The sequence below is a fragment of the Acipenser ruthenus genome, chromosome 1 (genome assembly GCF_902713425.1).
Source record: "Acipenser ruthenus chromosome 1, fAciRut3.2 maternal haplotype, whole genome shotgun sequence".
Taxonomy (NCBI): Eukaryota; Metazoa; Chordata; class Actinopteri; order Acipenseriformes; family Acipenseridae; genus Acipenser; species Acipenser ruthenus.
Window position 1 is genome coordinate 76,575,719 of NC_081189.1, and position 27,914 is coordinate 76,603,632.

Consider the following 27,914-nt stretch of genomic DNA (forward strand, 5'->3'; position numbering starts at 1 on the left):
TACACTCATCTTGTAAAACAGTGAATGAAAACTGTGACGTAGCCAGGGCAAATCAAAAGCTCTATTATGACCGGAACATGCGTCACAAGACATATGCAGCTGTGGAGCTCGTGTGGATTGAGGACCCAGCCATGCCTCATAATAAGCTCTCACCACACTGGAAATGATTGTACAAAGTACTCAAACGAATCAATGTCAACAGCAGAGAAACAGGAGTGAATTATTAACTTCAGGACTTCAGGGATATGGAGGCTTCTTCAAAATTCCTGCATTACAATCACATGAAGCCGTACAATTCTCCCTGTTCTGAGGGTTCTTCGCCAAGCACCCAAGGTTCTGCCTTTAGCACCAGTATTGATGTTCCTTCATTAACAGCTCTGTCAAGATCTTACCAACCACCTGCTTCTCAGGAGGCATGCCATTACTCAACCTCAGGTTACTCCAGCTAGAGCTCCTACAGACAGTTCTATAGCCACACAGGCGGGACGTACTGTTCGACAGTCTCACTATCTTAAAGACAAGTTGCTTTATTAAGAGACGTTCTTTTCCATATGGACTGCAAAGGACATTTTTGTTATTTTGTTTTCCATTGTATATCACATTTCTAGTTTTAAAAAAATAGAGAGAGAAATGTCACGTATTTGCATAATAATTGTAGATGAAGTTCATCTAATGGATGTTTGTTGTTATCTTTACAAAGGGGGAAGTATATGTAAGAGTTATTCCTGTTCAAGTTTTTTTTTATAATGTTTAGCTGGACATTCTGTCCTAGTGGAGCCACCATGGAGAGAGGGGGGAGGAGCTAGGGGAGGAGGAAAAAGGGAAGAAAGAGGAGAGGAGGTATTGTGAAATGAATTTAGAGTGACTTATTTAATTTACTGCAAGTTGTACAGGAGCTCTATAGAGATGAATTTAACAATGAATTGTAGGCTATTTTAATGTAACTGTGTAGTGTTGTCTTGCTGTGCTATTTTTCATTCAACGAAAGATTTAAACAATTAACCGGAGCTTGACGCTCCAGTGTCTTCTACTTTCTTGTGCGCTGGAGTGGAAACATGTGCTAAAAGGATCACTTTTTCTCAAATATCATGAACTGTGACAAAAATAAAATTTCTGGAAGGCATGTGCATATACAAGCTATGTACAAATATAATCATTTCCAGCACCTGTGTGCAATTTTATTTTTATTTTTTTAAATCTGACATCTCACTCTTTCGGACAACCGTCTGCCTCCAGACACGTCCCGTAGCCATAACATGACGGTGCAAAACAGACATAATTAGGTGACACAGCTCATTTGCATACCTCTGACAACCGATTAGATTCAATCTCTCGGTAACAATCCGTGACGGTAAATCACATCTAAACCCATTACTGGCCGGTAAAATAACCAGGCAGTAGTTTTATAAACCATGTGTTAAATACTGCCCAGTAGTTTTTTTTAATGGCCGGAAATAACGCCCTTTTATACATATAGGCCTAAGACACAAAAAAAAAAAAAAAACACTGCATTACAACTAATCAATTGGACACAAAAAGCAATGAGGTTTATTCATTTGATCAAAAGGATAATAAATAATCATCAAAAATGAGCACTTTGGGGGGAAAAAAAGTGTGTGCGAGTCTCCTCAGTTTATTGTTGTCGTTAAAAGTAAGTACAAGTGCAGTTTGCTCCTTCTTCAATATTAAAACATTGACAGTAGTTAGATCTGTCGCTGTTTAGATCAAATGGATAATCCTCACTGTCCATTTCCAGGGTGTATGGAAAGTATTATACATGGCATTGCTTACCATGTAGTACAACTACCAAACAAGAAGTAGGTCATTTTGCTTGTCTATAATCATCCCCTTATCAAAACAAAGTCACTCTTTCCCTTTACAAATAACATGTGTTCAGCGTTTTACTGCCTGCGTGAGAAAATGCCATAAACAAGGTCTCTGCACTCAAAATGCATGACATATAATCAACATGCCTTATCAAAAACAAAACTCAAACTAATAAAATATTATAATATATTGTGTCATATGCATTGCCTTTTGGCACAGATTGCATTATTTTTTTTTACAGTACAATATATCTTAATAGGTTGAGTATCTTGCACTCTGTACTAGACTGATAACAGACTTATGGGAGACCTTTTCTTGCAGCATGGAAATAGGTTACAGCAAATATTACTGAATGTAGTTCTGTTTAATTTAGTGAAACTACGTAGCATGTTTTTTTTAGGTTGTTTTTTGTTGGCTAGGACATCTACATTTTTCTTGTTACTGCTACAATAGATTGGTATGTTTATCTTAATCTGAAATTAAAATGTGTTTGAATAAAAGGGGAAGATCATCAATAAAATTATTCAACACAATTGTGTGTATAAACAGCAGGATGACATGGCTGTGTGGTCCAGTGGTTAAAGAAAAGGGCATGTAACTAGGAGGTCCCCGGTTCAAATCCCACCTCAGCCACTGACTCATTGTGTGACCCTGAGCAAGTCACTTAACCTCCTTGTGCTCCGTCTTTCAGGTGAGACGTAGTTGTAAGTGACTCTGCAGCTGATGCATAGTTCATACACCCTAGTCTCTGTAAGTCGCCTTGGATAAAGGCGTCTGCTAAATAAACAAATAATGGCAGTGTCAATAACTTTTATGAGGCTAGATCCAGTTTATTATTTTACCAGAGTAATTGATTTACACTTGTTAAGACAAACAGCCAAAGACAGTTTCTATAGTTGCATTATGTTCTCAGACTTAGTGACAATGTCATGGAAGAGAAGCTGGAATGCCTCAGAGTACTATTTAGATATTTACAATATTTCATAAAAAATCAACAGGAGTCCTAACCTTGGTAGTGGAGTAGATATGTGCAAGAATTCTTCTTTTTGTGATACAAGTATGAAAATTGGTAGAAATGTAATCTTAACATTGTGAACAATCTCATATACTGTATTACTTCGACTTAACGCCACCCTTGAATTAACGCCTCACTCAGATATCAGCTTTTTAATAGAAGCCGCCCTCGAATAAACACCGCTCTCAATAAAGAAACATAAAGGTATTTTTTTTCTGCCCCTGCTCAAAAAATAAAGAAATGCGCAACTGCCTATGTACGTGATACCCCCGAAGAGACTGCAACCTCAATCCAGCTTGTAATACAAACTAATGTACACCCACCTTAGTAAGCAAATGTTATTTTATAGTACAGTCCCGACAGACAACCCAAGATGAACTACTTACAGCACAGCAGTCCATCACGTCCCTTTTTTTCCAGCAACACAGCAGGGGATAAAACAAGGACTGTCTGTTTACCTCGTCATCAGCTTGGATGGTGAAAACTTAAACAGAGGAACTTAGAGCTTTGCAGGTCACTCTAAGCGCTATCCGAAAGCTGGCTGAAGATATCTTCTTGTAGGGGGTTTAGTTGTTTTGTTTTTTATTCAATTGGAATTTTACTCAGTCCTGTACAATTATATATATATAAAAAAAAAAAAACAACTTGCTTACTATCTATGAGAAGATTTAGTTTTGGTTTCTCTTACAGAGAAATTACAAACAAGCAGGTAAATTGCAGTAAGAAAAAATAAATAAGTAACCCCATAGCAACCAATACACACTCCTGATTCGCTGGTACAGTATTCCCCTGACCTCCCAACTCCCACCTAATAGGCTCTCGTTAACTGTCAGTAAATGTATTGTATTCAAGCCCCAAAAACACACATGAGTATAGTGCTGCAGATCGGAGCCTCTCATGGCGCCGTTTCTAAAATGCCTTAAATAATTTAATAAAATATTGCAGCATTTGTAAAGCATAGTATTATTAATAAAGGCCGCCCTCATTTAAGGGCCGCAGTCATTTTGATCAATTTAAAATAAACGCTGTGGCGCCAAATTGAAGTAATGCGGTATATGGGCATCGCCACCGGCAATTACTTCCGGTTATTTTCAAGATGGGCGCTACACGTCTTACAGTACATATGTTTTCTACACTATATACATATAGTGTAGAAAACATATGTACAAACGTATAGCAAATGTAATACTTTACAAACCGCTAACCAAGATCATGCAACAGTCTCTTGACACAGGGGTTGTACCAACAGACTGGAAAATAGCAAACGTAATACCGATCCACAAAAAGGGAGACAAAACCGAACCAGGTAACTACAGACCAATAAGCCTGACTTCTATTATATGTAAACTTATGGAAACTATAATAAGATCCAAAATGGAAAAATACCTATATGGTAACAATATCCTGGGAGCCAGTCAGCATGGTTTTAGGAAAGGGAGATTGTGTCTAACTAACCTACTAGACTTTTTTGAGGATGCAACAATGAAAATGGATAATTGCAAAGCATACGACATGGTTTATTTAGATTTCCAGAACGCTTTTGACAAAGTCCCACATAAAAGATTAATTCTCAAACTGAACGCAGTAGGGATTCAAGGAAATGCATGCACATGGATTAGGGAGTGGTTAGCATGTAGAAAACAAAAAGTACTGATTAGAGGAGAAACCTCAAAATGGAGCGAGGTAACCAGTGGTGTACCACAGGGATCAGTATTAGGTCCTCTGCTATTCCTAATCTACATTAATGATTTAGATTCTGGTATAGTAAGCAAACTTGTTAAATTTGCAGACGACACAAAAATAGGAGGAGTGGGAAACACTGTTGCAGCAGCAAAGGTCATTCAAAATGATCTAGACAGCATTCAGAACTGGACAGACACATGGCAAATGAAATTTAATAGAGAAAAATGTAAAGTATTGCATGCGGGCAATAAAAATGTGCATTATAAATATCATATGGGAGATACTGAAATTGAAGAAGGGAACTATGAAAAAGACCTAGGAGTTTATGTTGACTCAGAAATGTCTTCATCTAACAATGTGGGGAAGCTATTAAAAAGGCCAATAAGATGCTCGGATATATTGTGAGAAGTGTTGAATTTAAATCAAGGGAAGTAATGTTAAAACTTTACAAGGCATTAGTAAGACCTCATCTAGAATGTTGTGTTCAGTTCTGGTCACCTTGTTACAAAAAGGATATTGCTGCTCTAGAAAGAGTGCAAAGAAGAGCAACCAGAATTATCCCAGGCTTAAAAGGCATGTCGTATGCAGACAGGCTAAAAGAATTGAATCTATTTAGTCTTGAACAAAGAAGACTATGCGGCGATCTGATTCAAACATTCAAAATCTTAAAAGGTATAGACAATGTTGACCCAGGGGACTTCTTTGACCTGAAAAAAGAAACAAGGACCAGGGGTCACAAATGGAGATTAGATAAAGGGGCATTCAGAACAGAAAATAGGAGGCCCTTTTTTACACAGAGAATTGTGAGGGTCTGGAACCAACTCCCCAGTAATGTTGTTGAAGCTGACACCCTGGGATCATTCAAGAAGCTGCTTGATGAGATTCTGGAATCAATAAGCTACTAACAACCAAACGAGCAAGATGGGCTGAATGGCCTCCTCTCGTTTGTAAACTTTCTTATGTTCTTATATACAAACTTTAATTTAAAAAAAATTATGGCGCTGACTCCTTCGTGAAGAGAATCCATGTCTAGCAAACGAGACACGCATATGAAGTAACCGCATGCAGCCTGTACACTTTACTGCAAAACTCCATCTACTGTATGGGTATATCGGATGGCAGTGAACATCTACGGTTAGACGACTGGTGCCCTGGAAAATCTCAGCAAAGTGCACACTTCCAATTCTGGATAATCAAACGGCAGCAAGAGCTACTGCTGCTTGTGTTAGTCAGTTCACTACGAGAGGGAGATTTCACGTTGTATGTAGTGTGAAAGGCTTGCACCACTCGGGTTCGTTGCCCCTTTAAGAATGCGACCCAGACACACGAAATTGATTTTTTTTTCCAGCGCTCACGCGCTATATTTTTAATAAACACAAAATTAAATAAAATACAAAAACAAACACCTAGCTCTTTCTGAGCACTAACTACACACGCAGGAACCTAACTATCACAGGACGGCTAAACCGTTTCCCTGTTCCACACACTTAACCATACAGGTTTGCACCGTACCTTCTCTCTCGGGACTGCTAGGAAGCAGAGCACTCCTTTCTGCCTCCTTCTCTTTAGCAGCCCCGAGCATACTGCCTGTTCTCCTTTTAAACTCCGCACCTGGGTCTAATTCCCTAATAGCCCAGGTGCGGATGATAATTAACAATAAAACAATTAAACAAATTAAATGAAACAATAAAGCAACACAAATCAAACAAAAGTACATTCCCTCGCAGGGAGGTTTTAACCCCCTCCCTGCTGTTTCTCATAACCCGCTACGTTACAGTAGGTACACTCTCCAAGCTAGCTGCCTGGTTCATCAGTCTGGACCATCACAACTACTCTCGTGGCTTCCAGTCCACATACACGATATGCCTATATTGTCGAAGAAAAATCCATCTGTCGCTGAGCAATTTAACAAGGGAAATTTTGTTGTGCACAAATCACAGTGCCTGTTTTCTGTTATCGCCATTGACCAGGCTGAGCAAAACAATGTTCTGGTGAATAGTGAGGGAGGAGTTGTTGATCTTGCAGATAATCCTGCTGCTCTGTGTCGTTGGATGATTGGTGGTCCAGAAGTAGCCAGGCTCTATGCAGAATTTCAAGGCGTTGCTATCAAAAAAGAAATCACTGCATATCATGAACAAACAAAAGGGTTTCAGAGGTCATTTGCAAATGATGTACAAAGACATGTTACAACAATTGAATAGATGGGAAATCTTTCCTTGAAGAGCTCCTTTTTCTTGACACAAGAGACATTGTTGAGCAGGCTGTAGTTATCACTGTGCAGAAGATTGAAGGATTAGGACGAGAACAGTACAACACATTTGTCAGAGAACAACTGGAAGCTCGCACAAGACCTTTATTGACCCTATTAAGATAAATAAACTACTGCTGTTTAGATGCCATCCAGCAATAAGTCAGGCAAGATCTAAGCTACAGATGGACAGTTTAAAGACTAACTACACTTTGTTTAGCAGTCTCTATCTTGCTCTTCAGTCACAGAAAGGTGATCTTGTCAGATTTTTTAAATTAGAGAAACACGGCCAAGGAGAAATCTATAGTCCACCTCAGAAAGATCCCTCACATCTATCTCTATACACTCATGAAGAGAATGACACAAGCATGAAAGGAATGAAAACATCATCATTCTTTAACTGCAAGTTTTATGTGATGCGCAATATATTTCATGGATGTAGTTGCCAAGTACCCTGGCTCATGCCACGACTCTTATCGTGGAGAACAATGCCTTGTTCAGAAAATTCTAACAGGTTATAAGTGGAGGCTGGTTAATTTTTAAATATATTAAATATATAATTAACATATGACAATTTGAAAACATATGTAACAAACGTATATTAATGTTTATCATTTTTATTAAGATTTTTCACAAACATAAACATTCAGATATTGTAAAGAATACGAATATTGCATCAGAGAATACATTGTGATATTGAAATAAATTAAGATTTTTTTTTTTTACAGGGACACTGTATTATTATTATTAAATATTATTATTATTATTATTATTTAGTCATTTAGCAGATGCTTTTATCCAAAACGACTTACAGAGAATAGGGGGTGCAGCACCATTTTAGGTCCCAGAATCTTTTTTAAACTTCTTTATTTGACCTTTTTATGGAAGAGGTTGCATTTATTTTAAATTTAGCAGTGGTTGTGGACCTTTTGCCGAAAATAACAGTTTTATGTGCTAAGATATCATGGAGCAAAAGTTCAACTTGTGTAGCTAAGAATGTATTTTTCCTTTCTTTTTTCCCCATTGTTGCGACTACATGTGCACTGCCTCGTTGTTTTCCAGTTAAATGGAAGTCCAGACTATTGAAATGTGACTAATTGGCTTGTTAATGAACCTGAAAATCAATTGTCGTTTCAATTAAATCAGTCATAAGCAGGAGTCGCAAAGGGCATTGCGAGTAGGAGAAATTAACCTGCCCCTGTTGAAAATCAAGACGTATAATTAGATGGCAAAAAAACTCACAGTGCAAATGCATTGCGACCTCTATTTTCTCTCTAAAAATGCGCCTTCTGAAAATCAGGCTGTTAGTGTCAACATCGCAAGGAAGCTGCTGTTTACTGGTAAGGGAAAGGGTATTGATGAGTTACCACCTACCCACGCAGCACTTTTTCAACACTGTAAAAGAGCGGCCTATCAAGCAGGTCACATCTGGGGACAAACACTAGTTCCATCTCCACCTTTGACTTGGCCAGGTGAATGGGGCTGGTGCAAGACCGACAGTGGTTCTAGACTACACTCTCTGGGGTGGGGCTCCTGCACTGTAGTTGTAACAAGTCTAGTAGGTGCGATCGTGAAACAGAGGACAAAAATTGACTAAGGTTTACTGGACTATGTCGATGCAATGGCGAATGTAATATCTGCTCTTAATTTTAATACAGTTAGACAGTTTTCAGTCAGATGTTTTAGTTTGCTCTAATACAGTTTGGCTTTGTTTCAATACAGTTTGTTCTAATAAAATGCTCAGTACTAGAAGTCATTTTGATTGGCATTTGTGGCGATGACAATGCCCTGACATTGGACATTGTTCAGCATGTCCCAAAGTACATACCTGCCTATTTCCATGCAGATTGCTCCATAAAACCTTTTAAAATTAACGTTTGCATATGTATATAGTGTCGAAACATATGTACCGGAAGTCATTTATCGGCCATCTTGAAAATGGCCGGATGTAATTGCCAGTGACAAAAAGAGCAATTCTTACGTATCTTTTTACTTCTCAACTGCATTATAGATTTCAATAAAGGCTTTTACCAGTGGTGTAGTCCTAAATCTGAAAGTACCAGAACGCCAATTAAAATCTAGATTTTCTAAAACAAAAATTATACAAATTCACGTTTTATTTGTATATTATTTGTACATTGAACTTGAGGTAACGTCTCGCATGCAAATTTTAGGCTACTCCCCCTTGATCAATGCAGCCAAATTGGCAGTTTTCCAGCTTGTTTTGAAAGCATCTAACGGGGAAAAACTGTCTTTGGTAGTTTGGTTATTTTTATCATGCATGTTTTTTTATATTCCTTTTGATTATGAGGTCACCACGAGTGCACGAGTGCAGAACTTCAATCACCACGATGCCCTGTATATCACGTCAGTCCCCCCAGTCTTTTTTCTGGAGCTCTGCATCCAATAAAATTAGGAATCGCACAAACGCAGTTATTTTTGTTATATTTAAGAACTGTATCAACACAATTAGAATTGTTTTTTTCATTTATTTTTAAACACTGCATCCATTGACAGTTCTGGACAATTACATTTTACATTTTTAATACATTTTTTTCTGGACCTACCACATTTGGTCTCATTAGATAAAAAAAAAAAAAAAAAAAGAAAAACAGAGATTCTGGTACAGTAAATTATGAGAACAAGTAAAGCAGATTAATAAATAAATAGTTCATAACATTAGTCTGTGCTTTTGTAATCTATATTGAATCTTAAATTTAAGTGCGGTTTTTGGCTGGTTTAAAAAACACAAATTTGGCTACTTTTTGGTGGGGTGTTGCAAAAAGAAACTCTGCCACCGCTGCCCTTGATTAACCTCAAGCTAAGTCAGAGAAGCAGGAAAAACATGGACACACATTCTAGCCCGCAGGTACCTCATTCCGCTCCCACCAAATCATAGCTTAACATACACTTTTTTCCCTGCAAGTTTACAATGTTACTCCCAGGGCACAAGGTGCCATACTAAGCCAGTTGCAAGGGCAGTCGTTCATTCCAAACACCGGGTCTCTGCACTGATCGATATACAAAGCAGCTTTAACCCGTGTTTATGGTCACAGTCGTAGGATGCACTTTTGCTGTCTTCTTCATTAGCATTTTTACTAAAAAACAATTGTTAACTTTCTTAAACTTTAGTACTGTAGTTTGTAATAGAAGTTCCTAATGTTCTCTTCATTGCATCACAAGGACGACTGACTGCATCAAACAATTGGGCTGTAATTGGGAGATGTGTGTGACTCTTGACTCTGCAAACATTTAAAATATGCGCTGGTAATCGGAGACTCTGATTTGCGTACCATCAAAAGTGGCACGTAGAGAATCGTTCCTACTGCCTATTCAATGGCATGGTGCAGAAATAATAATTTGATTTCCCCACAGAAAAGAGATCACTTCATCGGTGCCCAGGCACCGACATTAGAGTGGTCGGGCACTATATAAGCATTTACATAGCAAATTGGTAAAAATTCATTAGTTAAGGTTCTGCCCAAAAAAATAAAGTATCGGAACGGTGTTCCGTGCATTCTGACTCGACTACACCAGTGGCTTTACCCTGTATCATCTCTACATAAGTTATAACATTACTTGTAAAATCTATTTGATCTTGTTGTGTTGTTTCCTACCTTCAAGGATCACTTCAAATAAGTTTCAGTACTTTTTCAGAATGATGAATTATAACAGGTTACTTGTATTGAGGTGAGGAGGTAAACATTGCTTCCTGAAGTCTTTAGTTTGGAGACACAGGCCCACTCTCGCAGCTACTTTTGAAAACAAGAACAGCAAAACACAGCACGAAAACATTTTCAGGTAAGGTAAAACTGTTTATAATTGAAATGCACGTACAACACTATGAAGGTTAACTATGATACTGTCTTGGTTTGCCTTAAGAAAGATTAGAATTCATTGATATCTGATTAGTTATCAAGGTGCTAAATAAACCTGCCACTATTTATAGAAGTGTCTGGTCTAACAATTTTTGCCGGTTTCCTGTGATAATTTCTAATGCCACTTATATATTCAATAGAATCAAATGTGTGTGGCGCTTGACCTACAGACGTGCTCAAATTTGTTGGTACCCCTCCACAAAAAACGAAGAATGCACAATTTTCTCTGAAATAACTTGAAACTGACAAAAGTAATTGGCATCCACCATTGTTTATTCCAAATTTAATAGAAATCAGACTTTGCTTTTGATTTTTTATTCAACATAATATTGCAAATAATAAAACAAATGAAAATGGCATGGACAAAAATGATGGGACCGCTAACCTAATATTTTGTTGCACAACCTTTAGAGGCAATCACTGCAATCAAACGTTTTCTGTAGCTCTCAATGAGACTTCTGCACCTGTTAACAGGTAGTTTGGCCCACTCTTCCTGAGCAAACTGCTCCAGCTGTCTCAGGTTTGATGGGTGCCTTCTCCAGACTGCAAGTTTCAGCTCTTTCCATAGATGTTCGATAGGATTCAGATCAGGACTCATAGAAGGCCACTTCAGAATAGTCCAGTGTTTTGTTCTTATCCATTCTTGGGTACTTTTAGCTGTGTGTTTTGGGTCATTATCCTGTTGGAGGACCCATGACCTGCGACTGAGACAGAGCTTTCTGACACTGGGCAGTACGTTTCGCTCCAGAATGCCTTGATAGTCTTGAGATTTCATTGTGCCCTGCACAGATTCAAGGCACCCTGAGCCAGGCGCAGCAAAGCAGCCCCAAAACATAACCGAGCCTCCTCCATGTTTCACTGTAGGTATGGTGTTCTTTTCTTTGAAAGCTTCATTTTTTCATCTGTGAACATAGAGCTGATGTGACTTGCCAAAAAGCTCCAGTTTTGACTCATCTGTCCAAAGGACATTCTCCCAGAAGGATTGTGGCTTGTCAATATGCATTTTAGCAAATTCCAGTCTGGCTTTTTTATGTTTTTCTGTCAAAAGTGGAGTCCTCCTTGGAGTTCAGCTTGTATCTCTTTGGCAGTTATCCTTGGTTCTTTTTCTACCATTCGCACTATCCTTCTGTTCAATCTGGGGTCGATTTTCCTCTTGCGGCCGCACCCAGGGAGGTTGGCTACAGTTCCATGGACCTTAAACTTCTTAATAATATTTGCAACTGTTGTCACAGGAACATCAAGCTGCTTGGAGATGGTTTTGTAGCCTTTACCTTTACCATGCTTGTCTATTATTTTCTTTCTGATCTCCTCAGACAACTCTCTCCTTTGCTTTCTCTGGTCCATGTTCAGTGTGGTGCACACAATGATACCAAACAGCACAGTGACTACTTTTCTCCATTTAAATAGGCTGAATGACTGATTACAAGATAGGAGACATGTGTGATACTAATTAAAGAAACGAATTAGTTTGAAATATCACTCTAATCCAATTATTTATTATCTTTTCTAAGGGGTACCAACAAATGTGTCCAGGCCATTTTAGAATATCTTTGTAGAATAAGCAATAATTCATCTCTTTTCACAGCTTCTTTGCTTTATTCTATGACATACCAAAGGCATGCAAGTATACATGATAAAATAGCTTTTAATTTCATCACTTTTCAGGAGGAATGAAGCATTATTTCAATGAGCTGTAAGGGTACCAACAAATTTGAGCACGTCTGTATGACCAAGAAAAAAAAAAAAGCGTAAAGTTTTACATAGGAGAGCAGAATTCAGGTAAAATAAATATGACCTACATGAGACTACCCTTTAGGAGCAGATAAACCATGAGACTACCCCTTTAAGCGCTCTGATAAACAAAAAATGTAATAGGAAACTGTTAAACTGATCTCTTTGCAACTATTCACAGATACATACTGCACTGTAAATCATGCTGAAATTATAACAATACACACCTTGAGAAATGATCTCTATTAAAACCAGGATGTATCGTAGTCGAATTTGTGAAGGAATTACTGTAAGCTAACACTTCCCTTTTTGATTGATTACTTTGTTTTTGTTGGCTTTAAAATGTGGACTGTGAAACACAGAGGAACACAGCTACACATTATTCATTGTGTTTCCAAATTAACTTTACTGATACCAAACTATCATTGGCAATAAAAATGTTAATCTTACAATTCGCTTCACTAAAACATCTTTGGCTGACAATAGAGCACAGAACAACTCCCACTAGATATTTAAAAATAGGCACATGCAAAAAAAAAAAAACACAAGCCTGAACAAGTCCTGACATGTAGCTGCATAATCTGCCTGGGCAAACTATTTTTTTGTTGAAAAATTTGAACAAAAAAGTCAGTGAAATCTTGGAAATGGATGTAAAAACACATCTGGTTAGGCACTTCCTTTATTTCCTTTAAAAATGCAGTATGTCATGCAGTGAGAATACAAATATGCAAGTATCTGTAAATTGTATGCACATAGCATTTACGTGTAGCTATGTAGGTCAGCAAATGAGATTTGTATTTTGTAGCTGAGTGAGCATGTAAATGAACAGATCGTATGTTACTGTAAACTCTCGGTTGTGATCTTCACATATATACAGCGCTTGTTAATTTATTTTTTGAAACAAAAAAGTGGCCTTGCATCTTCAAAAATATGAATACTTACATTTTATTTCTTGAAACTTTTTTCATACAATGTAGTGTACCTAAGTAGTCTGTTGAAAATACTCACTTTTTCTAAAACTAAACATTGCTAAACAAAATACTTCAGACTGCCATTGAACGTTTTTTTTTTTAATTTCCTGCAAACTGTAGATAAAACGAGAGGTTTATCTGTTTTGTAGTCTTTTTTTCTGATCTTTGTGATGCCCTAGTTTCTTGGACATGGTGCCTGCCTGTGTGATCTGACTTTTCAACTCTGTGTTTTGTTTGTTTGTTTTTATTTTTAAAGGGGCAGTGATCTGTAGGCTACTCAGAAACAACCAATTTAAACATCTCTTTCTTATTATTGAAGAATATATATGAAACGCTATATATATATATATATATATATATATATATATATATATATATATATATATATATATATATTGTGGTAACGTGGCAGGCAGTCAAGGATGACTAGCGGCAGGACCAGCAAACACCCACAGACAGAGTTATTGTTCAGCGCCTTGGCACACTTTTATTCTCACCAAATAAAACCAAACACAGGAACAAAGTAAATATTTGAACCAAAATATTATAAACCTTTTTTACAAACAGAACAAACCAAAAGCCTATCTTCACTTGAAGATACTAACTTCACTGTATTGAAGTCCCTAACTCACAGGACAGCTATCTCAAAGCTGTCTCAAATCTAGTTTATCAATTATTTTAATCCCTCTGTACTTACGTTCTCCACATTCAACACTCCTGCCACCTCCTTCTTACACTAAGAACAAAAGGACAGTTTATATAGCACAGATAATTGCAAACACTCAGACAATTAACACCCTATCTACCCAATTAGACAGGTGTTTTTCCCTTTTCTGGCTGAATACCATCAGCCCTAAAGGCTTCCGGGAAATGTAGTTTCCCCAGCCACTTCGGCCATGACGCCTATCATGAACTACAAGTTTTTCACCTTAACAGGGGAACATAGATCTTGTCAGCCTCAGACTGACATACTTATTAGCCCTCACGGCCCCACTATATATATATATATATATATATATATATACAGTACTGTGCAAAAGTTTTAGGCAGGTGTGAAAAAATGCTGTAAAGTAAGAATGCTTTCAAAAATAGACATGTTAATAGATTATATTTATCAATTAACTAAATGCAAAGTGAGTGAACAGAAGAAAAATCTACATCAAATCCATATTTGGTGTGACCACCATTTGCCTTCAAAACAGCATCAATTCTTCTAGGTGCACTTGCACAAAGTCAGGGATTTTGTAGGCATATAGTCAGGTGTATGATTAAACAATTATACCAAACAGGTGCTAATGATCATCAATATGTAGGTTGAAACACAATCATTAACTGAAACAGAAACAGCTGTGTAGGAGGAATAAAACTGGGTGAGGAATAGCCAAACTCAGCTAACAAGGTGAGGTTGCTGAAGACAGTTTACTGTCAAAAGTCATACCATGGCAAGACTGAGCACAGCAACAAGACACAAGGTAGTTATACTGCATCAGCAAGGTCTCTCCCAGGCAGAAATTTCAAGGCAGACAGGGGTTTCCAGATGTGCTGTCCAAGCTCTTTTGAAGAAGCACAAAGAAACGGGCAACGCTGAGGACCGTAGACGCAGTGGTCGGCCAAGGAAACTTACTGCAGCAGATGAAAGACACATCATGCTTACTTCCCTTCGCAATCGGATGATGTCCAGCAGTGCCATCAGCTCAGAATTGGCAGAAAACAGTGGGACCCTGGTACACCCATCTATTGTCCGGAGAAGTCTGGTCAGAAGTGGCCTTCATGGAAGACTTGCGGCCAAAAAGCCATACCTCCGACGTGGAAACAAGGCCAAGTGACTCAACTATGCACGAAAACACAGGAACTGGGGTGCACAAAAATGGCAGCAGGTGCTCTGGACTGATGAGTCAAAATTTGAAATATTTGGCTGTAGCAGAAGGCAGTTTGTTCGCCGAAGGGCTGGAGAGCGGTACACGAATGAGTGTCTGCAGGCAACAGTGAAGCATGGTGGAGGTTCTTTGCAAGTTTGGGGCTGCATTTCTGCAAATGGAGTTGGGGATTTGGTCAGAATTAATGGTCTCCTCAATGCTGAGAAGTACAGGCAGATACTTATCCATCATGCAATACCATCAGGGAGGCATCTGATTGGCCCCAAATTTATTCTGCAGCATGACAACGACCCCATAAACTATCTTCAGCGTAAAGAAGAACAAGGAGTCCTGGAAGTGATGGTATGGCACCCACAGAGCCCTGATCTCAACATCATCGAGTCTGTCTGGGATTACATGAAGAGAGAGAGAAGCAACTGAGGCTGCCTAAATCCACAGAAGAACTGTGGTTAGTTCTCCAAGATGTTTGGGCCAACCTACCTGCCGAGTTCCTTCAAAAACTGTGTGCAAGTGTACCTAGAAGAATTGATGCTGTTTTGAAGGCAAAGGGTGGTCACACCAAATATTGATTTGATGTAGATTTTTCTTCTGTTCACTCACTTTGCATTTTGTTCATTGATAAATATAAACTATTAACATGTCTATTTTTGAAAGCATTCTTTCTTTACAGCATTTTTTCACACCTGCCTAAAACTTTTACACAGTACTGTATATAACCAGAATCAAAAGAAACTTATCACTCGATCATTCACCCTTGAATGACACGCTTGAATGACTATGACTGAAGCATATGCACTTAATCGCTTAATTAGTGAGACAGTTGATTGAACACTGGATATGGAGTGATTTCAGCTGTTGCAAGCTTGAAAAAAAGCAATAAAGAAGATCACAGAAAAAAAAAACAATATGCCACATCTGCCAAGAGAGCAGCGCCTTCATGCAATCGGCATGTTGGAGCCTGGACTAGGGCAGCGTACTGTGGCTTGCCGTCTTGGGTGCTCACAGCCAGCAATTTCAAAACTGGCGAGACGGTATAACCAGACACACTCTGTCAATGACAGGCCATGAACTGGGAGACCAAGAGTCACAACACCTGCCCAAGATCGACAGATCATTTTGCAGCATCTTCGTTATGTCAATTGTTAATCAGCACAATAAAAAGTCACTGCCCCTGCTCTAAAGCAGAGTTTGTCATTTTTCAAATTTTATCTAAATATATATATATATATTTTTATTATAAATTTAGTCGTCGCCAATTTGTTACCCCGGTTGTCTCCCCAATTTAGTATGCCCAATTATTATCTGTATCCTCGGCTCACCGCTCGCACCCCCCCCGCTGACTCGGGAAACGACGGCTGGAACACGCGTCCTCCAAAACGTGCTCCTGCCAAGCCGTCATATTTTGCACTGCAGATCCACAGCAATGCCACCAGACCTATAGTGCCGGAGGACAACACAGATCTGGCGGCAACAGAACCACAGGCGCCCTATTGGCCACAGGGGTCGCTGATGCGCGGTGAGCCGTGGATTCCCCTGCCGACCTAAGCCCTCCCGACCCGCGCAGCGCTCAGCCAATTGTGCGCCGCCCCCTAGGAACTCCCGGTCACGGTCGGCTGTGACATAGCCTGGATTCGAACTTGCGATCTCCAGGCTATAGGGCACATCCTACACTCCGTGCGGAGCGCCTTTACTGGATACACCACTCGGGTGCCCCCTTATCTAAATATAAGTGATAAGTTTCTTTTGATGCTCAAATATAAGTGATAAGTTTCTTTTGACGCTCAGTATATGGATTTTATGGATTTGGTGTTTCTTTTGATGCTCAGTATATGGATTTTACCACAGCTGGTTAAAATGCACACAAGTAACTTTGCAGACACACGTTTGGCAATCATTTAAATCAACGTAGATAAACATTCCAATTCCATATATGTATATACATCCATAGCACATTATCAGCAGTCCTTGTACAAAACAAGACAACACAATGATTTTTACACAACTTTAACCCCTTTTTATACAAGCTTAAAACCACAGTATCCTTCCACTCCCGGGGAGAGAGAGCGCACACTTCAAATCAGAGGTGCCCCCATAACACTTGAACGCTCTTTTAGGAGCGAGCAGTTTCACAATAGCAGGTAAGAAATCACTGTGTATTAAAACAGTTGCTTTAAGCGAGTTTTGACATTTCTGTATATATATTTTTTTAAATGTAATTTCTACTACTGTAGTTTTGTGTTGTAAAGTTACTGACTTTTTTTCTGGTTTAGCATCTTGAGGCGCGAGAGAATATTTGTCAAGTTCTGAATAATCTATGCTTCCTTTTCTAATACAATCGTCACATTAAAAAAATACCATAATATGTTTTAAAAAGCCAAAATGACAACAATTTGGTCTTACAAATCCATGTTTGAAAAAATTGCAGCCACTGCAGCAGGTTGGACATTTTGAACCTCCAGCAAGGCATCTCAGAGCTTGACTCGCTACTATTACGGAAGCAGTCGCAGCATGTGCATCATTCAATAGGAAAAGCCATGTAACGCCTCTACTTATTGAACGCACTACAGCACTTCCCTAAACAGCAGCACACATTTCTCTCTCTACCTAGAATGCACTTTTAATGCACGATTAAATTGTAAAAAAAATGATCTGTAATCAACTCTCTCTTAGTTGATTAATCGGGCCAATTAATCTGTTAATCGGAACAGCCCTACTATATCAATGAATCAATAAATAAATAAATACATATGTATTACTTGTCATGACGTACGTGCATCATATGAAATTAACGGAATAAGTAAAAGCAAAACAATTGGCAAGAGTATGTTAATAAACTATAATAATAATAAAGCAACAGACAAACTAGAGTTAATAAAACTAAAGCAAAACAACAGTCAAAAAGCTTAAATTGCTATGCACTATGAAATTAGCTGGCAGGTGTGTATCACAATGGCAGAGGCAAAACTAATGTCCGTTACTTAGGGTTAACTTAACGCTAATAAACTAATTGTCAAACTAAATTAACACAGCACCCCTACACACATTACAAAATGCAGCAGCAATATACAAGGCATGCACATTATTTAACATAATGGTGAAGCAGCTCACCAGAACGGGAAAGACCAAATTTATCAGCAACTTGTGTCTGATTCAGGTTTTTTTAAGGAGCTTGAACAATTTCCAATTTTGTGTAGAAAGAGAAACGGAGGCGCATTTTACTGCTTGTTTACATGCCATTTTGTAGCGATGAGGTGCACTCTTGGAAATCAGAATGCAAAATAATTCAATGATATGATGGCAGTTCCGGAAAGACTTAATAAACCAATCAGTGTCCTTCAAGACACTCTCGCAATGACAAGTCGCTTTTTATATAAAACTATTGCTAGTACTGTATCCATTATGAACAAATCGCTATCGGTGCCAAGAAAGTGTTCTTTTAAGCGAAGTTCCTGTTCCTTTAGCCGGAGTATTTACAATTATAAAGATCTGTTTCACCACAAGGGTGTTCCCTTAGGCGAAGTGTTCTCTTTGAATGTGTTCCTATACACAGAGACTACTGTAAAAGTAAAGATGTTCTCACGCTGTTTGTGAGCTGACCTATAAAAGGTGGAAATGTGCCTAAAAAAAGCTAAAACCTATTCCGTGGAGAGAGGCTGCCATTTCCTCTACTTTTTTTTTTAAAGATAAAATAAACAAATGTGAAACTCACTGGCTTCCCTTACTCATGTTCATTTGCCAAGCTTTAAGCTGCTCTGGACTGGGTTCACTTGCAGCGCCCTATTTTGAAGCTAGTCCAAAGACAATAAAGACACAATAAAAGGAAATAAATACTGTCTATGGGTTTGGTTTATTGCCATTTAAAAAATTGTGCTGATGTACATTTGTGTATTTAGAAAAACAGGTAAAGCAGGTCCATAGTGAATCTTCATTGCAAACACCCTTCACTAGAGAGAAACCAACTTTAAGAATTAGGCCCACTTTATTTATAATTTAAAATATTCAGAGCCAAATTATGTCATCGACAAATTTACCTGCTTCTGTTTGCTTGTATTTTTGCACTTGACTTTAATCGTAAATAATAATTCATCATTTGCTAGTTTAAACATTGGCAACCGTAATAAACTGTTCATACAAGTGCTTTTTATTACATCATTAATGATATATAGTATCTGTTTACAGTTTGTTCTTTCTTTTTAACAATTGCAATTGTTAAAATGTCAAAAACATTCTAGTGATGCGGAAGTCCAAACAGTCAAATACACCTGCACTGGCATTAAACCAGCACCCACCCACACTGACATTCAGCAGGCACTGCATGTCTATTCGAATATCTGCATTCGGCCATATACTACAGTATATTTGGTGGTTAACATATTTAAGTTTTTGCTTTTTACCCCTTGCACTCAGTTCTCCATGTGTTTCAAAAATTGATGTGTTGACTTCACAGTAATATATCGCCTTCACATTAGATGTCTGCACTCAAAGCAATTACTTTTTCATGTTTGTATTAGTTTTTTGAGGTTAAAGAAGCATAAAAATATCAAACGAACATGTTTAGACCAAAAAATGGCCGTCCTCAGCGTTTCTCATTTTACACTGCCAGCTGTACTCTATTTAACTAACTATCAATTAATCAATTCTCATTGTCAACAATAAACAGGCTAATACCAGTCAATTATTTCATCATATAATCAGCACACATACATTAACAAGAATAAATTATCAATGATATTATTTTAATAACATATTGTCCTGACAAAGAAACCTTGACCTTGTTATCGCTTGCCATCTGCCCAATAGAATAGTCTAAATAATGGGAAGCAGTATGAGGAATCTGAATGCAATCGCAAACCATGACCTGAGCAATGTAATAGGAGAAATACCAGTTACTACTACGAACATGATTGAAAGATTGACTTAGACCGAGCTGCTGCTGCTGCGAGTCACCCAGGAGGCAGGATGAGGGTTGGGGGCCTAAAATCCACCCGGTGGCTTTATACTACAACTGTGAATGCTACAGAACATACTACACTGAACACACAAAACAAAATGGAGGGTTCCTCCAAGTATTTAAACCAGCAGCGTCCTGCAATGCAAATAGTACTAATAACAATTTTTGTGTTGAAACAGGTTTCTCCAACATTGTTTACGAGTAGGCTAGTGAAGCGAGGATCAGTATGTTTAGTTTTTGTGTGCACAAATTAAACAGGTAAGGTACGCTTGTAAACAACAGAACGAAATTTATGACTAGACAGTTTTAAATAAAACATTTTAAATTGTTATTAGGTCAGTTAAAAAAAAAATACTTTTTACAAAATATGTTCACACTCACTGCAAACTGTGCATTTTCTAGGAGGTACAGTTTCAGCATCATGATTAAGCCACTGATTCCAAGCACAACCAGCATTCATGGGTTGACAGTCACCATTACCGGTAAGTGTGTTTGGAAATGTAACCAAAGAAAACATATGTGTTTTAGCCAGAAAACAGGAAATAGGAAATAAGACCGAAATTTGAAGATAAGAAGAACTCAGTGATTTGATGTCAAATGTGAGGTTACTGATTTTTACAAGCATTTCTTGTGCTTAGGGTTATTATGTCTGCTGTGCATGCTTATGCTTTAAATACAATTTAAATCCAAAACCTAAAGACCTGCTGTCATGTCTCTTGGACTGCTTTCTACTGTGGCAAACCTTAGTGTATTACCCCACTTCACCAAGCAAACCACACATGTATAAACATCACATTTAACAGTCTTACATGCATTCCATGTGTTTCCTCAAATTCAAGTGAGGGCTTCCCAAGAAATATTTTTGTTGGGCAATAACAATGTAACACAATTTTTGTTCCTGGGTAGTAAGTGTTATTTCCTAATTGCTTATGCCTCAAAAGTATAGAAAATGGCTATTATTCCCCACAAACTTTGCTTTTGTGACCAGGACAGTGATATTTTGAAATTTACCTATTTCCAGTGAGAAAACGGGCGAATTTGTGTCTTTTCGTTCACATAAAGTCAGAAAAAAACAACATATGAATCCAAATTAACATGTATTTATACTAAAGTAATACAAAAATGACTACAAAAGATTTAGAAGTGAGTAGTTTTTCGAGATTTACGATTATACTGTAAATCACTTTCACGAATCAGCCCCCAAATGTAGTCTCCCATCATGTTCTCGTTATATTGTCCTTGGTAGCAGTGTTCAAAGTCCAGTATATCCTGGTGGAAGCGCTCGCCTTGCTCCTCCGAGTACGCTCCCATGTTCTCCTTGAATTTATCAAGATGAGCATCAAGGATATGGACTTTTAGGGACATCCTACAGCCCATTGTGCTGTAGTTCTTCACCAGAGTCTCAACCAGCTCCTCATAGTTTTCGGCCTTGTGATTGCCCAGGAAGCCCCGAACCACTGCGACAAAGCTGTTCCAAGCCGCTTTCTCCTTACTAGTGAGCTTCTTGGGGAATTCATTGCACTCCAGGATCTTCTTTATCTGTGGTCCGATGAAGACACCGGCTTTGACCTTTGCCTCAGACAGCTTAGGGAAGAAGTCTTGACGGTACTTGGAGGCTGCCGACTCCTGATCTAGAGCTCTGACAAATTGTTTCATAAGGCCCAATTTGATGTGCAGTGGTGGCATCAGCACCTTCCGGGGGTCCACCAGTGGCTCCCACTTGACGTTGTTTCTCCCCACAGAGAACTCGGTCTGCTGTGGCCAGTCCCGCCTGTGGTAGTGCGCACTGGTGTCCCTGCTGTCCCAAAGGCAAAGATAGCAGGGAAACTTGGTAAAACCGCCTTGGAGACCCATCAGGAATGCCACCATTTTGAAGTCTCCTATGACCTCCCAGCCGTACTCATCATACTTCAAGGCGTCCAGCAAGGTCTTGATGCTGTTGTAATCCCCTTTGAGATGCACCGAGTGAGCCAGGGGAAGAGACGGGTATTTGTTACCATTATGGAGCAGCACGGCTTTGAGGCTCCTGGATGAGCTGTCAATGAAGAGGCACCACTCATTCTGGTTACAGGCGATTCCGATTGCCTCGAACCGACTGGTCACATTGTGGCAGAAGCAGAGCCCATCTTGACGGTTGAAGAAGCTGGAAAAAGGTTGGTGACGCTTCCTCTGATCTGCACACTTTCATCCAACAAGTTCCACTGCTTGAGCCTAGACGTCAAAAGCTCGGCATTGGACCTGGTAAGACCAAGATCTCTAATCAAGTTGTTGAGGTCTTTTTGGTTGGGGTAGTATGGGTTTCTCTCCTCAGCTCCACCTCTGAAATTGTCATCTGGATCTACAACGTCTTCCTCGCTCTCTGACTTGCTGCTCTCTTCTAAAGACGGCTGCTCTCTCTCCGGAGGAGTGGGTAAGAGGAGCTCATGGCAGTGCCGGATGCTTGCAGCCTCTTGATGCCATCTCAGAAAAATGCAGATATGTATCCACTTAGGCAGCTGGAACTAAACTGAACTGGTGGGCTTAAGGCCCCTGTATTTATACTACTATTTATATTACTGGAAAGTTCTAGAAAGTTCTAGAAGTTACTCCAAGTTTACTCAGCACTGAATCTATCTGGAATGTTCTGGAAAATAGGTACATTTCAAAATATCACTGTCCTGGTCACAAAAGCAAAGTTTGTGGGGAATAATAGCCATTTTCTATACTTTTGAGGCATAAGCAATTAGGAAATAACACTTACTACCCAGGAACCAAAAAAAAAAAAATGTGTTACACCGTTGGCTCTGGCTACCAAAACAAAGGTCACATGGGCCATGGCTGAAATAACTCAATGAAGTCCAGGACAGAATCAACTTTTGAGCATGTTCTATTAGCATGAAATTTAAGTGGGGAAAAAAAATTAAATTTCTGTTTATTTTTGTCGGATGGGTCTTCTGCTTGGTCAAAATAAAATGTCTTGCAACCCTTTCATTCTCTGTAACTTGGAAACAATTAAAAAGAGAAGAAAAGGTACATTCTAGTGTCTGTTCATTTCAAGTCACTGCCTAGCAATAGCGTGCCTAGCAACATTCTGTGTGTGTACTATATTTAGCATGTGTGCAGGTTATTACTGTTAATAGAGCAGAATGCTTTAGTTTCCTGTATATGCCAACTTCAATCATGAGAAAATAATGAAGGGTGGATCCTGCATAGTTTTGTTATAGTTAGAAAACCTGATGATCACATGTGAACACTGACAGGCTAGCTCTCGGTTTTGTTATTTATTTTTTGAATCTATGATTGAAGGAATGTATTTTCACTCCCTTCTAAGCTCTTTTTAACCCTTTAGATATGGTGGCAGGGCAGATCCCCGTTTGGAAATAAATGTGTTGGTGGTTGGCAGGGATAGGGTTAATTTCTGTCCCTGCCAGATAAATGTGTATATGGCTGTGTTTGCACAGACACAGGTGTAATTAGTTAGTTTAATTTTCAGGGTAGTAGTGTGGAATAGTGGTTAGAGCTCTGGACTCTTGACCGGAGGGTTGTTGGTTCAATCCCAGGTGGGGGACACTGCTGCTGTACCCTTGAGCAAGGTACTTTACCTAGATTTCTCCAGTAAAACCCCAATTGTATAAATAGGTAATTGTATGTAAAAATAATGTGATATCTTGTAACAATTGTAAGTCGCCCTGGATAAGGGCGTCTGCTAAGAAATAAATAAATAATAATAATAATAATAATAATAATAATAATAATAATAATAATAATAATAATAATAGTCTGTGTGAAGGCAAGAGGTTGTCAGTATGAAGGAAGCTGTGTGGGTAAAATAAAAGGTAGTGTATTAACCTTTTTTGTTTGTAAAGTGAAAATAAATGCTTTGTGACTGGTAAACAGATTAGCTATCCAGTTTATTAGTTTAAGAACTGGAAAAGTTTAGTTAGTACTCCGAGGGGAGCTGGGTTTTTGTTTATTATTTTTCTTTAATTTCTGTAAAATAATAAAACGGCACGAAAGTGCTTAAACTTCAATTTCTACGTCTGGGTATGTGTAAACGGGGCAAACTAACCTTAAAAATAGTGAAATCTTTCAGCCATATATATTGGACACTAGGGCAGCAAAGGGTTAACATTTCAGCCTAATACACCATCAGTTATGCACCTTGGTGAATCATGCCCGATATATCTAGTTGATCCTGATCTTCCCCTTTATCCAATCTATCAACAGTAGCTTGATCTAACTCTTCAGTTACTTCCCTGAGCACTGCTGTCCTGATGGTCCCGTATCACATCCCCTGCTGTTTCCCTTCTCAACTACACAGCTGTCAGATTTTACACATGTGGGTCATACTACAGATACACAACTAACTTATAATGTATTGTTGGTTGTGTCATAATTCCACTGCAGCCTTGTGGGTCATCTGAAATTCTGAAGATGTAACGTCCTTGTTATTTGAATGTATTTATTTCCTTAAAAACGGACTGCTCAATAACATTCTTTTTTTATGTTTCACAATTTCATGGGTTACTAGTATTCAAAGTTTATCAAATGCTTCAAAATTATAAATGTGCTAATTCACTAAAATAAAGGGACTGTAGTGGGGGAAAAATACAATATTAACATTTTCCAGTCCCAATATGGTAACATGCTATTCACTGGCTAGTAAGCCATTGCTTAACAAGGAGAAAAATACAAATGTATTATCTAAACTAGATAAATATCCTACTACAATTCACAGCTGTGCATAAAGAATCATTACCACAGGTGCTCTTCCTTGCTGCTATATTTTGCATGCCTGTGTGCTTCATTACATCACACTGCAATGCGTATGTCAGATCAGATCATCACACTGCAATGCGTATGTCAGATCAGATCAAATGGTTTGTAAACATGAGGTAAAATGGTAAACTGAAAAAAAAAAAATCTGTCAGTGAAAAGGTTAATTTCTATCTGCATCAAATCATCTGTATTAGAACTTTATTGAGAGAATCATATAATATAGCTTTTAAAGACACTGGTCTTAATTAAATTCAATTGAAATGCAATCTACAATCATTTATTGGAATTCAGTGCAGTTTTCCCCACTTGCCTCCGGTCTGACTCGCTGAATCTACGAGCAATTGAGCTCACTTTTCTCATCTCCCCCCCCCCCCCCCCACATTTTAATGACCATTTAATGAGATGGGACCCTACAAAACTCCAAACAAAACCTGACAGTGATACAAATAAGCTTTTTACTGCAAGTTGATTTTTTAAAAATATTTCTGAATAATCAGAGCAAAGCATATTACAGGTATGGTTGTGAATGTAGTGACGCAAGATGTATTGTAAGGCCTGTAAATATTGTTGAGGGAGATGCATTTCGAAAACTGGTTACAAATGTTGCACCAGGCTACCAAATGCCTTGCGTCCACGTAAAATGTAAACGATAGACAATTTACTGTACTGCTGTGTCAGTGTTTACTTTATGTAAATTAGTTATGTTTTTCTCTGGATTAGTGGTTAAACTGACTGGATTTAAACAAGATTTACCCCCCCCCCCCCCCCCCCATCAATGGGCTTCACCTCTTCAAACAGCACCTGTAGAACTCCTCTGTTTGTATCCTGGGACACTATCACCCTTCATGTAAATGTGCTTTATTTTGCTCTTATCTGCCCCCTATTTTACTGCATTTAATCCTGTACTTCAGAATACTGTAATCTGCCAAGTGTTTAACCTGTAGTACTTTGTATTTAATCACATCCTGATGTAACTATCACTTTTTAATCATATCCTGATGTAACTATCACTATTATCTGCTGTATTATTGAATTTTGGTTTGTCACACTTGTACTTTGCTTGAACAAAAGTTATTGTATTTCTTGCTCTTATTGTATTACTTGTAACACTTGAAATGTATTTGCTTACGATTGTAAGTCGCCCTGGATAAGGGCGTCTGCTAAGAAATAAATAATAATAATAATAATACTCTCAACTGGCACAAAAAGGGAGACAGGTAATTACAGACCAATAAGCCTGACTTCTATTATATGGAAACTATAATAAGATCCAAAATGGAAAATTATCTACATGGTAACAGTATCCAGGGAGACAGTCAGCATGGTTTTAAAAAAGGGAGATCGTGGTCCAGTGGTTAAAGAAAAGGGCTTGGAACCAGGAGGTCCCCGGTTCAAATCCCACCTCAGCCACTGACTCATTGTGTGACCCTGAGCAAGTCACTTAACCTCCTTGTGCTCCGTCTTTCGTGTGAGACGTAATTGTAAGTGACCCTGCAGCTGATGCATAGTTCACACACCCTAGTCTCTGTAAGTCGCCTTGGATAAAGGCGTCTGCTAAATAAACCAATAATAATAATAATAATTATAACATACTTGATTTTTTTGAGGATGCAACATCGACAATGGATAATCAATAATGTATTAAATGTATAGCTTTTTACTCCTGGTGAAATCTCTGAGTTTCCAAACAGATTTTCATTTTTGTTGAAATGGTTGCAGAACCCTTGTTTAATTTTTTAATTCCTATTCTGTGAATAAAATGTGTTTCCTAGTGTAATGTATGGCCACAGCACAGAGGTTCATTGGAAACGATTGGGTTTCCCCAGAAAACAAACAGTGAAAAAAATGACAAGTGTCCCCTGTGGCTCATCCAGTAAAGGCACTACCATACTCTGAGTTCAGTGTGAATGGAACTTGCTGGTTAGAATCCTGGTTGTGCTAATTTGCTGATCTTGGCTAGTGACCGACAGAGTGCGGCATTGGTCTTTGCGCTCCTGATTCCAATTTCACAACCTTCACTGGTCATGCACCCGACAAGTCGAGGCAGAGACTTCCCAAGCTGGACTCTTGCCCCAAGGGTTCAGTAGCTTGATAACATACGTAGGTTCAGCGAGTCAAAAGAGGCAATTGTCTTGACAGCCTCTTGGCCTTCTGATTGGTTAGTGGGCTACAGCATAATGAAGCAGAGGGCAACTATAAATACCTGTCAATGAACTGGTCAATAATGACAATGTCTGCAGGCTGAATCTCCTCCCTTAGTGAGCCACATGCGGTCGTCACAACCAAGTGGGTGCAGCCTTCTTCTTTGAGTGCCCAAATATTGGCTCGATAGTTGACATTTGTTGGCATTATTGTGTGTTGCCTTCCATGTCTGAGAAAAAAAGCAATAATAAAAAAAAAATGACATTGATATCACCATTACAATGCATTAGTAGCAACTACTAGACTTATAATTTTGCAGTGTGTTAATCGCACTCACACTCAATGTCAATGACGAAACATTCTCAATGTTTAAACCACAACACCTTCTATATAAACAGATTACATACTATGTTCAGTGACTACTTCTATTAATGTTGAGTATATTTTTGATTAGAGGTAGCCACTGAACACTTAGAAACATATTATAATGTATTAAATCTTAATAAAACAGATGAAAAGGTGATATTAACATATTAGAGGTAGCCACCAAGCATTTATAAACATACATTGAAGACACTGAAAAAGATGTGCCATTGAATTTCATGTGCCATTGAATTTCTAACAACAAACAGTAACGACATTTGTCATATATTTTCAAATTATGATATACTATTGTATGCCAATCTCTATTATCCTAAATCTGCACGAACAACTAATTTTCAATAAAGCAAATGTGCCTCTGTTACAAAAGTAAAAATAAAACTAAACTTTGACAGTGCAGCTTCCCATTCATGGTCCATGGTTACAATTACAATTACAGCATAATTGTTTGC

General features: G+C 38.4%; 1 protein-coding gene across 2 annotated transcripts in view; it reads right to left on the minus strand.

Annotated features, from left to right (window-relative positions):
* The window catches only part of LOC117421213 (S-methyl-5'-thioadenosine phosphorylase), an 87,222-nt gene that overhangs the window by 19,071 nt on the left and 40,237 nt on the right, over positions 1 to 27,914 (minus strand). For both annotated transcript variants that reach the window (XM_059029947.1, XM_034035323.3), the window contains one exon: positions 27,143 to 27,310. In XM_059029947.1, coding sequence (XP_058885930.1) covers positions 27,143 to 27,310 — 168 coding nt within the window. The remainder of the gene's footprint in view (positions 1 to 27,142; positions 27,311 to 27,914) is intronic.